General features: G+C 55.8%; 1 protein-coding gene across 4 annotated transcripts in view; it reads left to right on the top strand.

Annotated features, from left to right (window-relative positions):
• The first annotated feature begins 12,034 nt into the window (after positions 1-12,034).
• The window catches only part of Clstn1 (calsyntenin 1), a 68,477-nt gene continuing 67,050 nt past the window's right edge, over positions 12,035-13,461 (top strand). For 2 of the 4 annotated variants that reach the window (XM_087214620.1, XM_087214617.1), the window contains exon 1: positions 12,036-12,287. In XM_087214620.1, coding sequence (XP_087070746.1) covers positions 12,197-12,287 — 91 coding nt within the window. In that variant the 5' untranslated portion in view covers positions 12,036-12,196. Of the gene's footprint in view, positions 12,288-13,461 lie in introns of all 4 variants that reach the window. The other 2 variants (XM_087214619.1, XM_087214618.1) reach the window with 2 other exon arrangements.

Below are 13,461 nucleotides of genomic sequence, written 5' to 3'. Positions count from 1 at the left end.
TGCCCACGTGGCTGGAGCTGTTGGCACCTGGCAGGACAGAGCCTGCTGGGCACCAGGATGCCCAGGGAGGACACAGGCACACCTTGGCTGGACACTTAGCAAGCCGAGAGGAGAAATAATGGGGTAAAAATAGCCCTTTGTTTACCGTAGGCCACACATCCTTGTGAGTCCTTGTGTGAAAGGAGCCAGAGAAGCAGGCGGGGTCCTGGCGGAAGGAACTGAGCATCTAGTGGGGACAGGTCTGGCTGCCAGGCAACAGGTCACCATACTGGGCCAGGCCTCTTCTGCGGCTATGGCTGCATTCCCTCAGAAAGACTGCCCCCAAGCTGTGCCTGGCGGCACATGCCGTAATCCCAGCACTCTAGGAGGCGGAGGCAAGAGAATGTGGGCAATTTATTGATTTAATGAGACCCTGTATCAAAATTTAAAAGTTTTAAACAGGCTGGGGATGTGGCTCAGTGCAAAGGCCCTGGGTGTCATTGCCAGTACCAAAGGGGGTGGGGAAAAAAAAAAGAAAAAGAAAGACTGGCCCCCCCAAGCCTGAAGGAGGCCCATGGTATGTGGGGGGCACACACTGGTCGCCAGCGCCCTGCCCCTGTTGGCCTTTGTCTCCAGGGATGGTGCAGCAGTGCAGGGGAGGCTGGCCATAGTGGGCCAGGTACTTTTTCTGGCCGAGCCACCCCCAGGTCCCATCAGAGGGGCAAAGCTCCTCAAGGACATGCCCAGGAGGGGCGGCCTGGACTCTGCCCCCCTCTCCACCCTGAGGCTCTGAGCCCTAAACCACCTGGCCAGCGTCCAGCTCCCCTTAGGCTTCTTGAGAGTAAACCAGCCCTGACCACACCAGCCAGGCCCCTGCCAGGCCCCGCAATGCTGCTGGACCAGTAGGCAGAGATGCAGGAGCAGCCCTAGCCCCCGGCAGCTGAGACTGCAGGGAGAGGGACCCGGCTGGCCCAGACGTGTGCAGGGTGGGCTGCTGTCCCCGGAGCTCCTGCACCTGCAGGTGGGGCTTTCCTCCAGCCTTGTCCTGTGGCTCAAGATGGGATCAGGGAAGCAATGGCTCTGCTGGAGGCCCCTGGAAGTGGCTTGGGGAGGGTGGTTTGTTGGGACAAGCCGGGGAGTTTGGGCTTGCTGGAGCTGGCTCGGCACTGTCACACAGGCCCAGGGAAGCTCCAGCTGGGGCCCGGGCTGTGGGGCCACAGGGACTTAGGGAGAGAGGACGAGAAGGGAGGCCCAGTACCCTTGGTGGCAGCAAGTGGATTCACACTGTCCCTCCTCCAGACTCCAGAGGATGGAGGGGTTCGGGCCTAGGAGATTACGCACCAACGCTCATCAGCTTGGGGGGGGCACTGGACAGGGAGTGGAGAGGGTCACCTTGGGTGACTCCATGCGCCTGAGCCCCAAGGGGCCTTGGAGGCGCTGTGCAGTTCCCCACTTACGCCCAGATGCCTACTTCCAGGCACATGATAGGATTCTGGTTCCCCCCTTAATTGTGGCCCTAACATGCTCTGGCCCACCAAGTGTGGGCAGAAATGATGGGTTGCTCAGGTGGAGCTTTACCAGGGCTTTGTAATGTCCCCGAGGCCCTCTGCTCCCCTCTCCCTCATCCCAGTAGAAGGGAAGCTTTGAGGACTTTGGCTCCTTCTCTACCGTGGCCCCAGGACCTGGCAGTTGTGGGCTCTCAATAAAGCCTTGTTAATGACTGAATAATCTTTTTTATTATTACTGGGGATTGAACCCAGGGCCTTCACACTGAGCTGTATACCCACCCTTTTATTACATTTTTGAGACAGGGTCTCCCTAAGTTGTACAGTTGCCCAGGAGGGACTTGCATCTCCCTGTCTCAGCCTCCTAGAGTGCTGGGATTACAAGTGTGCACCACCATGCCTGGCAACTGAATAATCTTGACCTTGGAATGGCTCCTCTGCTGATCCCTCTGTGGCCCACAGGTGCCATCACTCTTTTTTATACCAGAGTTGTGTTGACAATAAGAAAATCTGGGCCCGCCAGAGAGGAAGTGCCTGCCCTGCTCTACTAGCTCCATCCCTTGGGGATGTTTTGGGGATACTGGGGCCCCATGCCCACTGTCCTGTTGGGCTCTCTTGGCTGCTAAAGCAATCGGGCCCTACTAAAGGAGCTTGGGGACTAGGATTGGTAGGAATTTTGTTTGGTTGTTTGTTTGTTTTGAAACAGGGTTTTGATATGTAGTTCAGACTCACTTTGAAACTCTTGGTGATCCTCCTGCCTCAGCCTTCTAAGTTCTGAGATTGTAGGCATGCCCCACCGCACTCAGCTGGTCCAGGCTTTTTGGTTTCCAGGCAATAGAAACCCAACTCCAACAGGCTAGGGAGGCCCTGGGGGCAGCTCAAAGGACAAGCCAGTCCAAGAACCAGGGCTTTGGGGACTGGAACTGGGGGTTTGATGCTTCCTGGACACTTTCTCCCTTTCAGGCTATCTATGCTTGTTTCTCCAAGACTGCCTTGTGGCCTCATCAGCTCCAACCACAGACTGGCCTCCTCCTGTACTGGGACAGGGGTCCCAGCAACCTCTGGGCACAGAGACCTATTTTCTCCCAGGGCCCAAAGAAATCCCAAGGCAGTCTCTGATTGAACAGGTTTGGGTCACATGCCACCCATTGGACCAATCATGGTGGCTGGAGATTTAGTCATAATCCCATTGACTAAATGGCCAGGGTATAGCAGGCTGCTAGAGTGATGTCCTTTCTAGGGCCACATGGAGGGGAGAGGGTGGTTGTGGTTCCTAAAAGAAAGGTTGCTGTGTGGTCAGAGACAGGATGGTCTCAGAGTCACTTTAGGACTCTGGTGCTGGCTGTACCCTAGAGCCTGCAAAATCCCACCCTAATACAAACTTTAGCCTGCCAGGGGAGAGAAAGAGTTGGGCAGGAAGCAGACTTTCCTGTTTAGGTTTTTTTTCATTTTTTGAGACAGAGTCTTACTATGTAGCCCAGGCTGTCCTCGAACTCGTGGCGATCTTCCTACCTCAGCCTCCCAAGGCCTGGGACTACAGGCATGCACCACCACGCCTGGCTCTTCGGTTAAGATTAGGATCAGAATTTTCTTTTTTTTCCCAAGTAGACCGTGTTTTGCCGTCCTTGGGTGCCACCGTGGTGTTCTGTGGTCCCACCTGTAATGGCAGGCACCCCACAGGAGGGAAGCAGACTGGGCAAGGCTGCCCGCTGCGTGAGCCCAGGAGAGTTAGGGTACAGTAAGGGGCCCGAGAAAGTGTAGGTCCAGACATTCATCTTGGGGAGCTTTCCCTGTCTGATTTGGTCTCAGAACTCTGGAGACTTTCAGCTATTCTGAGGTCCACACCCTGAGAACTGCCACAGTACTAAAATCATATGTTCTGGTTCAGGCCTGAGCTCTGCTCCTTATGGATTGTATGACTTCCATGTGGCTCAGTTTCCCCATCTGTAAAATAAGTGATAGCCTCAAACTCCAGAGGATTATGGTAAGTGTGGAATGGGGACAGGTCTTGGAAGCTGGTCATGGTGGCACGTACCTGTGATCTCAGCACCCTGGGAGGTTGAGGCAGGAGGATTGCAGGTTCAAGCCCAGCCTAGACATTTTAGTGACTTAGCAAGGGGCTGCCTCAAAAGAAAGGGCCAAGGGTGTAGCTCAGTGAGAAGGCCCTGGGTTCAATCCCCGGTATCACCAAAGAACAACAACCAAAACCACAGACTCGTTTTGGTTCCAGTGTAACAGAGGCTGGAGCTCTGAAATCCGGTGTCAGCCAGACTGGTTCCTCCCAAGGCTGAGAGGGAAGGATTCGAGCTGCCTCTCTGCTGGGGTTGTAGACGCTGTCGTCAAGGAAGCTCACATCCTGAGGTTCTGGGGGTTAGGACATCCACATGCACGTTTGGGGTGACATCGTGCAAGCCCTAGCCAAGGGCACCCTCTCCTGTGAGCCTCTCCCCTCTCACCCGCCCAGCTCTGCTGCAGGAGGCACTAGGCTTGTGGCCGACAGGAAGAGAAAGAGAGACCGAAATTGTGTTAATTGCCACAATGCCAGCTCAAGAATTAATATGGGAGGGAACAAAGAACAAATGCAGTAATGACACATAATTGGGCATGAACTGCACCCTGGGCAGAGCTGTGCCCTGGGCTCTGCTGTTTATGCTGCTTTTTGAATTAGCTACGATGAACAAATTAACATCTGCCTCCCCTTACCCAGCTCAGAGGGGCTGGGGGCATCTTGTGGCCAGGTAAGGGCATCAGCTGCCAGCTGCGGGGTGAGGTGCCCGGACCCTTCCGGAAGCTGACTCTGCTGAACCTGCCTCGTAGGCACCGGGTGTGGGGAAGCCGAGATTTGGGGACAGTTCTTTGTCCTCTAAGCATGGGGGCCTCACACTCGGGGGGGAATGTGAGGGGCCCTGGGGCCCATTTGGATCACTTTTTGAGACCTCTGTAGCTGTGAGGTGGAGGCCAAGTCCACAGGCAGCTGGCTGACTGCTGAAGGGGGGCCCAGACCCCAAGAGACACAGACTAGTGCTGCTGTCCCCTCCTGCTCTGCAGGCATAGGCCCGGCTCTGTCTCCATGGCCCCAGGGACAGGCTACTGGAGCCTGTGCTGCCTACGCTTACCCTCGCAGGGAAGGTGTCCTCCTCAGGCCTGAGGCTGGCACGCACTTCCGTCCAGGCAGAGACCCCCACATCTGGGGCTCCTGGGCCTGGGCCTCCTCCTGCCCCAGGGTGGAAGGGAGTGGGGCTCTCAGGCTCCTCACCGGCTCTGCTGTCTCCTCTGGCCCTGAGGTTCCCGGCCTCCCAGGCCTGGGCAGAGGGCGGGGACCCATCTTGCTTGGTCCTCCCTGCCCCTCTCTGGCTCCTCCCACCAAGACCCGTGAGGAAGGACTCAGAGCCAGGCTGCTGCGCTGGCTGCTGGGGAGCAGCCTTCTCCTCAGCTGCCACCTCTGCTCTGCTCACATGCATCCTCTGAGTTGATCCCTGATGATCCAAGCCCTGCTCTGTGATTTCACTGAGGCAGTGCCCGAGCAGGGGCTGAGCAGTCCCAAGTGGCCTCCCTTCATGAGGGAACCAGCAGCTGGGCCCTGGGGGCGCTGATGGAGGTGGCACAGAGAGGGGTCAGGGAACCAGCAGTGCCTGACACTGGGACAGGCTGGCTGGATGTCTGGGGCCTGACTCCTTGCTGAGGATGACGGGCCGTGGACTGAAGCCACCCACCTAGGTCTGGCAGAGACCACAGGGCTCCATGTGTGGGGACCCAGGAACCACCAGACAGGGCAGGCAGGGAGGGGAGTGGGATGGTCACCCCTGCCCTGTCCACCCTGGGATGTGGGGTGACTCCGAACAGTCCTAGCTGGGAGGACAGGGCCCAGGCCCAGGGCCGAGAGCTCGCTGTGCATTATTGTTATTTATTTATTTATTTATTTATTTTTTTGGTACCGGGGATGGAACTCGGGTCCTTGTGCTTGCGCAGCAGGCGGCAAAACCACTGAGCTAAATCCCCGGCCCCATTATTGTTATTTTGTACGTGGTTCTGGCTTTTTTTAATTAGTATACATTTGCAGTACATAATGCTTATTTATGTTCATCTTAGGGAGTAGAAGCGTGTACTTAACATATTTTAATTCTTTTCTGTTGTTGTTTTTTTGAGACAGGATCTCACTTTGTAGTTCAGGCTGGCCTTGAACTCACTATGTAGCCCAGGGTAGCCTTGAACTCTCGTGGATCCTCCTGGCTCAGGCTCCCAAGTGCTAGGATCACAGGAGTGTGCCACCATGCCTGGCATATTTTAATTCTTTTTATCCCCCCATTCCTAGATCCCTTTCCTATTTGCAAAAGATTTGTCTCTTTTTCCTATTATCTTTCATTCTGTTTTTAAATTAGTGACACAGGCCTGGGGATTTAGCTCAGTGGTTCTGGTACCTGCCTCGAAAGTGCAAGGTCCTGAGTTCGATCCCTGGTACCAAAATAAATAAAAAAAATAAAATTAGTGCCACAGTTTGTAATAGCTAAATCTTGGAAACAGCCCAAATGCCCACGAACTGACGAATGGATAAAGAAGATGTGGGTTTTTTAATGCAATGGAGTACTACTCTGCTGTAAAGAAGGATGATCTTGAGACATCTATAGTTAAATGGATGGACCTTGAGACCATACCCTTAAGTACAATAAATCAGACACACATGTTTAAATACCAAAGAATTAAAAAATTATGTATATTTTGCATTGTTCATAGAAGCCATGTGACATGTAAGCAGGTGTGTCTGATTTATTTCACTTGACAGTGTGGTCACAAGGTGCATCCATTTTCCTAGAAATGACTCCAGTTTATCCTTCTTTGTGGCAGCGTCGTACTCCACGTTCCGAAGCATTGTCCCTTTCTGCCCACACAGCGCCCCTATGGCCCACCTCACTATCATCCCCACACTGTCCAGGAGCACTGGAGAGCAGGCAGGTGACACAGGAGGCCCAGGAAGAGCATGGGAGCCTGAGCGTGCTCCAGTGCATGAGGAGGCTGTGCCTGCTCATGCGGCAGGGTGTGACCTGCCGTGCGAGGGTCCCCTCCTGAGACAGACAGGACTTCCCGGCAGCCCTGGCCCGGATGTTTCTTGTCTCACTGTGCCAGCCCAGCATCTTGGCTCAATCCTGACCACCCATCCTCACGTGACGCCTCAGCAGCCTCAGCACTCTGGGAGGCTGAGGCAGGATCACTGCACGTTCAAACCCAGCCTGGGCAACTAGTAAGACCCTGTCTCAAAATTTTAACAAAATTTAAAAAGGACTGGGGGTGTTACTTAGTTGGAATCCCTCGCTTTTTGTTTTGTTTTTTGAGTCAGGGGTCTCACTATATTGCCCAGGTTGGTCTGGAACTCCTGAAATCCAGCAATCCTCCTGTCTCAGCGTCCCTAGGAGATGGGATCACAATTGTGTGCCACCACCGACTGTGTTTCTTTTTTTTTAACCGAGTTACCCCTCGATCTCCTCCAGTTTCAGGGAAGTAAGCCAAATAGAAGCCAGGTGTACTGACTGGGCACTAGGGCACATGCCCATACTCCCAGCCACTGGGAAGGCTGAGGCAGGAGAATCGTTGGAGCTCAGAGTTGAATACCAGTCTGTGCAATACGAGACACCATCTCAAAAAAACCAAAACAACACAAAACAAGCTAGCGTGATCTCCTGACCTGGAGTTCAGCGCAGCAGATCTGGGAGCTGCGCTGTCTCTGCCTTGGCCTTTCCCTCCTCCCGGCTCCACCCCGGAAACCTGGCCTAGTCCTCTTGTCCTCTTCCTCCCGGTGAGGAGAGGGCACAGCACATTTGGGTTGTGTCTCCTCAGAGGCGGGACCATGTTTGCTGTTGGCCTAATTCCTGCTGGGAATGACACCCCACCCCCACCCCCAAGAGGGCCATCCAGAGAGGCACATAATACGCTGCTGCTGGGGATTACCTTAGGGTTTGAGGTGGAGGGCGGGAGCAGAGGTAGGAAATCCCAATGTTTGACCCATCTTTGGAGGTGCAGAAATGAGCTGCCTTAGCTGGGCAAGGCGGTGCATACCTGTTATCCCAGCACTTAGGGAGGCTGAAGCAGGAGGATCTCAGATTTGAGCCCACCCTAGCCAAGTGTCTAAGAGAGTGACAAAGCAAGACCCTGGGTCAAAATAAAGCAAAGTGCTGAGGGTATAGTGCTAAAAAAGTGAGGTGCCTGGTCTCTGAGGGGAGAAGGGCCTTCCCTTCCTTGGGAATTTCCACGAGCTTGTCATAGTTGATGCTTCATGCATAGGAATTCTGTCAGTTCTTCTGCTGAGGGAGAGCATGGATGGCACTAGACAAAGTCTGAAACAAGCCCGCAGGTCCCATTCTGATTCCTGGAGACCACGGGGTGCTCCTCCTCTTCCTCCTCCTCCTCTTCATTCTCCCCTTCTTCCTCCTCTGCCTTCTCTTCCTCCTCCTTCCTATTTCTATTCTTTTCTTTTTCTTGTGATACCGGGGATTGAACCCAGAGAACACTGAACTATAATCTCAGCCCCTTTTATCTGGAAACAGGATCTTACTACATAGCCTAGGCTGGCCTCAAACTTGAGATCCTCCTGCCTCGGCCTCCCGAGTGCTGGGATTATAGTTGTACACCACTTTACCTGGCCCTGGGGGGAATAAAAAAATGAATAAATAAAAATTAAGAGAGTTCTCCCTTCTTACAGTGATGAAATGACTGAAGCCAGAGATGGGGCTGGACCACACCTTGGTGGCGGTTCCTGGGCTGAGGCTTCAGTGCTTCCACCAGTTGCCAGCTGCTGCTTTCCTGCTCCTGATTCCTGAGCCTCCTGTGAGCACACTCAGGAGCCACCTCTGATGACTGCTCACCTGCCCACCCCTCCATTCTCAGACACATCCAGTGCTCATCACAGAATGAAAAACTCGTCCACCGGGGACTGCTCCTTCAGCCTCTTGGCAACTGTAGACCTGGCCATCGATGTCCCCAGTAAGGAAGCTGGGCCCCTGAGATCTGAGATGTGCAGGGCTTTGGTGGAATCCTCGGGGGTGATTTCACACACAGCCTTACGCACTGTTTTGGGCTCAGACGGAATCCCAGGAGTCCTACTTCTAGCAATGTGCACTTGAGTGAACTTGACATCTGGCCCCTCTGTGAAATAGGGAGGACCAAGTCCCTCTGTGGAGGATCACTGGAGGCAGCAAGCATGTCCTCTGCAGGTTCAGAGCCGGGTACAGGCGCAGTGACTGCCAAGGGCCACACCAAAGTGGCCTGGGAAGTTTGTGTCCCCTCCGAGTACCGCTGCACAGTCAGAAGTTCATCTTCCTTGCCTGGCCATCAAAGCCACCTCCTCAAACCCTGCTCCCTGCCAAGGATGGACCTTCATGGTACCACTGCTCCGGGGCCTGGATGCTGCCTGGGTCAGTGGGTGGCCCAGCTCAGACAAGACCATGTCACCCCGAGTCCAGACCAACCCCCATCTCAAGGCCTGTTTGTGCACTATCAGTCCATCACAAGGGAGACCTTTGCAAAGAACAATATTGCCAGGCGTGGTGGCACACACCTGTGATCCCAGCACTCGGGAGGCTGAAGCAGGAGGATCGAAAGTTTGAGGCCAGCCTGGGATACATAGCAAGACCCTGTCTCAAAAAACAAAACAAACAAACAAATCTAAAAGAAAAGAAAAGTGCCAATGTGGCTGAGGCTAGCAGCAGGTGTACCTGAAACCGGGGTTCCCACTCACCTGGCTGTGGGCTCTGGGTGAACTCTGTGGCCGGCCCCTTCCTGCAGGTGGGATTGCAGTGAGCACAGGTTCACCATGCCTGGTACCCATCCTCGGCCCTGCCTGGCACTGGACCCTTTCCATCCACCTCTTTGTTTCTCTGAGGGCAAGAAGATAAAGGGCTCAGGATTCCAGATTCAGAGAAGCTTTTGTTTGTGTTTTTAATAGAACTGAATACATTAAACTTTCCATCTCAGCATCAGTCTATCGACTCCCAGTATAGTTCTGAGATTAGACCTTTCTGATTTTATGTTCTGTAAATCTCAAAGGTCCCTGGGAAACCTACAGGGTACATTTTTTTTTTAACCCTCTGAGACATAAACTCCATTAAAGCAAATCTAACCTCAATTCATTGGTTTTTTTTTTTTTTTGGGTGGGGGGGACCAGGGATCGAACTTGGTACCTTGCGCTTTCAAGGCAGGTGCCAGAACCACTGAGCTAAATCCCCGGCCCTAACCTCAATTCATTTAGTTCCTCATCGGTTATGTGCTGAGTACCTACTCTGTGCTCAGCAGGATGCTGGGTGTTTGGAAGGCTCTGGCCCCCAGAGGGACAAGAGAAACTACCATCTACCTAAATATCCTAATCCGAGGCTCTACGAGACACTCTTATTCTGTTGTTTTTTTAAAGACGGGGTCTGGCTATGTAGTTCAGGCTGCCCCTGGGCTCACTATGTAGCCCAGGCTGGCCTTGTACTCACAGCGATCCTCCTGCCTCAGCCTCTCAAGTGCTGGTGCTATTCCATTTCTCAGGAGAGGAAAGAGACTCGGGAAATTCCACAACCTGTCCAAGGGCTCTTGTAGTAGTGGGAGGCAGAATTCTGAGCGATGCTGTCTGCACCATCTGGCTCTTTCATGCTGGAACACAGCGAGGAGGAGGAGGAGGAGGAGGAGGAGGAGGAGGAGGAGGAGGAGGAGGAGGAGGAGGAGGGACATGGGGCTAGGCTGGGGATGGGACAGGACACAGAGGCTGCAGGTTAGGGCAGGTGCAGCTGGTCAGGAGCACTTCAGGAGGGAGGGCAGATGTCTTCAAGTGGGGTGTGACACAGCTGGTCAGACGCCTGCCCTGAGGGCTGGAGGCTGGTGACAGGAGGCGGTAGGGGCCACTCACTGAGTTTAGAGCCAGGAAGGGACAGAGCCAACAGTGGCCTGGTGGCCAGCCCGTCCCGGGTGACAGGAAGAAGAGCGGAGTGTGGCGTGGAGGATGGGGGCAGGTGCCCTGGAGGGGTCCAGCCAAGGGGAGCCTCTTTTCCCCAACCCGGGGACAGTGCAGCCTGGGAGGAGAGACAACACTGGGTGGACCCTTGGGTCTCCCTAAGGGTGCCAAGAGACATGAGGCACAGAAGGGAGCGTTCACATCCATTCCCTCAGACTTTCTTCCAGGCCTTCCTGTTCCCTGGAGAATCAGGTCCAAATCCCTGACGCACCTCACAATCTGGCCTCAGTCTACCTTTCTGGACTCCTCACCCCAAATCTCTCAAGTCCCCTGCACTCCCCACACCACCTGCTGCCCCTCCTGGAGTGCTAATGCCCTCCTCCAGCCCTACCCTGGCTCCCTATACGCAGTCCCCAGCAGCTGACCCCTCCCACAGCTTGGGCCTGGGCACTCTGGGAGGCTGATGAAGGAGCATTCCAAGTTTGAGGCCAGCCTGAGCAAGTCAGCCACTGTAGTGAGACCTTGCCTCAAAAATAAATGAATAAATACATAAAAAGGGCTGGGATGCAGCTCAGTGGGAAGGTCCTGGGTTCAATGTCCAGTACTGCAAAACAAAGCAACCCCCCAATCTTGGCCCTCAATATTCCTTGTAGTTCATCCAGTAGTCTTGAATAATAATAATAATTTTTTGGTACCGGGGATCGAACTCGGGACCTTGCACTTGGGAGGCAGGCAGCAGAACCACTGAGCTAAGTCCCCAGCCCAGTCTTGAATTATTACTATGGAACTCTTTGCCCTTGGTGTCTAGTTAACCTGATTGACCATCCTGTTTCGGAGGACTGATGATTCTTTCTACGACGCGTAGTGTCTCAGCCTGGGAAGTCTTGTCTTCCCTAGTCTCCTCTGTACAATGGAGCCGCTGAGTCTCAGGGCGCAGTGCCCCAGCGTGGGACGCTGCTGGGGTCCGGCAGCGAGAAGGGGCGCCGGGCCGGGACACAGGGAGAAGGGACGACCCCAGACGTCCCCGGCGTCCTCTGCGTTTGGGGGGCTGTGGCACCGTCGCAAGCCCCGCGGATCCCTCAGGAAGAGCCAGCACCGCCACCGCGAGTCCCCGTCCCCGTCCCCGACCTGAGCCGGCTGACCCCGGCCTCGGACGCCTCTCCCGACCCGAGCTCGCTCAGGTCCCCGCCCTCGGCAGAGGATGCCGCAGAGGTTCAGGGAGGGACGGGGCGGCCCGCAGGGAGGCGCTGGGGGGTCCGGGCTCCTCCGGGGTGCGAGGGCGGGGAGCCCGGGTCCTTCGGGTGCAGAGGAGGAGCGCCCCGGGCGTGGAGGCCCCAGCACCGCTCGGAGGCGCGCGTGGGGAATGAGGGGACAGCGACGAGGGGAGCGAGACTGGCGGGGCCGGGCGGGGGCGCGGCCCTGGGGGCCAATGGGGAGCCCGCCCTCGGGCGCGCCCCCTCCGGCCGCGCGCTCCCGCGTCCGCCTGGTGCGCGCGCGCCGGGCGCCGCTCCCTGCCCGCCCCCTCCCGCGCGCCGCGCCCGCCCCGCCCCGCCCTGCCGGTCCCCTTGCCGGACCGAAGCGCGCGCCGACGCCGCCGCCATTTTAGTCGCCGCCGCCGCCTCAGCGAAGCGCTGCTCGAGGCGGGAGGGCGCCGCGGCCGGAGCGGGCCCAGGGCTCGGCACGGCGCCTCCCGCTCTGCCCCCGGCCGCTCGCCGCGCCGCTCCGCAGCGGGCCCCGGCCTCGCTAGGCGTCCCGCCCGTCCCCCGCCCGCCCGCCGCCCCCGAGCCGAGCGATGCCGCGCCGCCCCGCGCCCGCGCTGGCCCCGGCCGCCGGGCTGCTGCTCGCCGGGCTGCTGTGCGGCGGCGGGGTCTGGGCCGCGCGAGGTAAGCGGGCCGGGGTGCCGGGAGGCCAGGCGGCCAGGCCCGGCGGGGCTGCGCTGATGTCGGGGCGGGGGCCGGGTCGGCCCATCCCCGGGGGCGCGCGGGGCTGGGGACGCAGCCCGGGGCGCGGGGCGGGACCTGTGTGCCCGGCCGGTGCACGCACAGGTTCGCGGCTGCTTGCATAAGCGCCCCCTCCTCCTCATCCCTTCCCGAGATCCCGGGGCCCGGGCTGCACCGCGGACGCCGTCGCTGCGCCCCTGGATCCGAGCCCTTTCAGCGTGGGCTGTGCAAAGAGCAGAGCCGCAAACTTCTCGCTCCCTTCCTCCCACCTTGTCACCAAGGGTGAAATCGCGAGCGGGGACCCTGGCAGGTCGGGGACGCGCCTCTCCCCTGCAGTTTCTTTCCCCTCGGGAGGCAGATCGTGCAGAAAGCGCTCCACTGCCTCGGCACAATCGAGAAACCCTACTGGGTCTTTAGGTCGGAGAATGGAGATTATTTTACGGCTAGATGGCAAATAATATTTCTTGACTAACTGATGATGATTTTTTAAAAATCTTCGTCCTCTTAACCTTTTAAACGTTCCATGCCTTCGGATATTGACTGATCTTGCCGACGAACAGCTTACGCATTGCAGATGCAGGCTTCTGAATGGGTCTTGAAATCGTAATCATTTTCCTTGGCCTTGGAGAGAAGTAATCGAGGTGTAGCCTAGGGAGTAGTTGAATCTATTCTGATTTTTTTTAATCAAAAGAAATTTGGCGGGGGAGCTGGATTGATAGAAGTCTATACGCAATGATCGTATCCTAATTTAGCAAGCTTTAAAAAAATTCTTTTTTTCCTCTGGGCATGACATAGGGAGAGAAGTATGGTGTTTGCAAATTAAAGGGCAGAGGCAGCCAAGGCTTCTTTTGTTCCAGTGTCCCTTTCTTCCCGTAGAGGATGATAAACTTTGAATACTTATTTTATTTCATTTTTAACATTTTGGCCACCCTGTCAAAATTCAGATGTTAGTCACTATGTATGTTTTTTTTTTTTTTTTTTGGGTACGGGGGATCGAACTCCGGTCCTTGCGCTTGCAAGGCAGGCGGCAGAACCACTGAGCTAAATCCCCGGCCCAGTCACTATGTATCTTAATTGCCCTCGATTTGATTTCTAAAAGTTAACTCCATCTAATTTG

This window comes from Heterocephalus glaber, unplaced genomic scaffold, assembly GCF_053883595.1.
Source record: "Heterocephalus glaber isolate CG9 unplaced genomic scaffold, H.glaber_assembly_v1.0 deba00001447, whole genome shotgun sequence".
NCBI lineage: Eukaryota > Metazoa > Chordata > Mammalia > Rodentia > Bathyergidae > Heterocephalus > Heterocephalus glaber.
The sequence above is the reverse complement of the archived record's forward strand: the minus strand, read 5'-3'. Positions and strand labels throughout refer to the sequence as shown.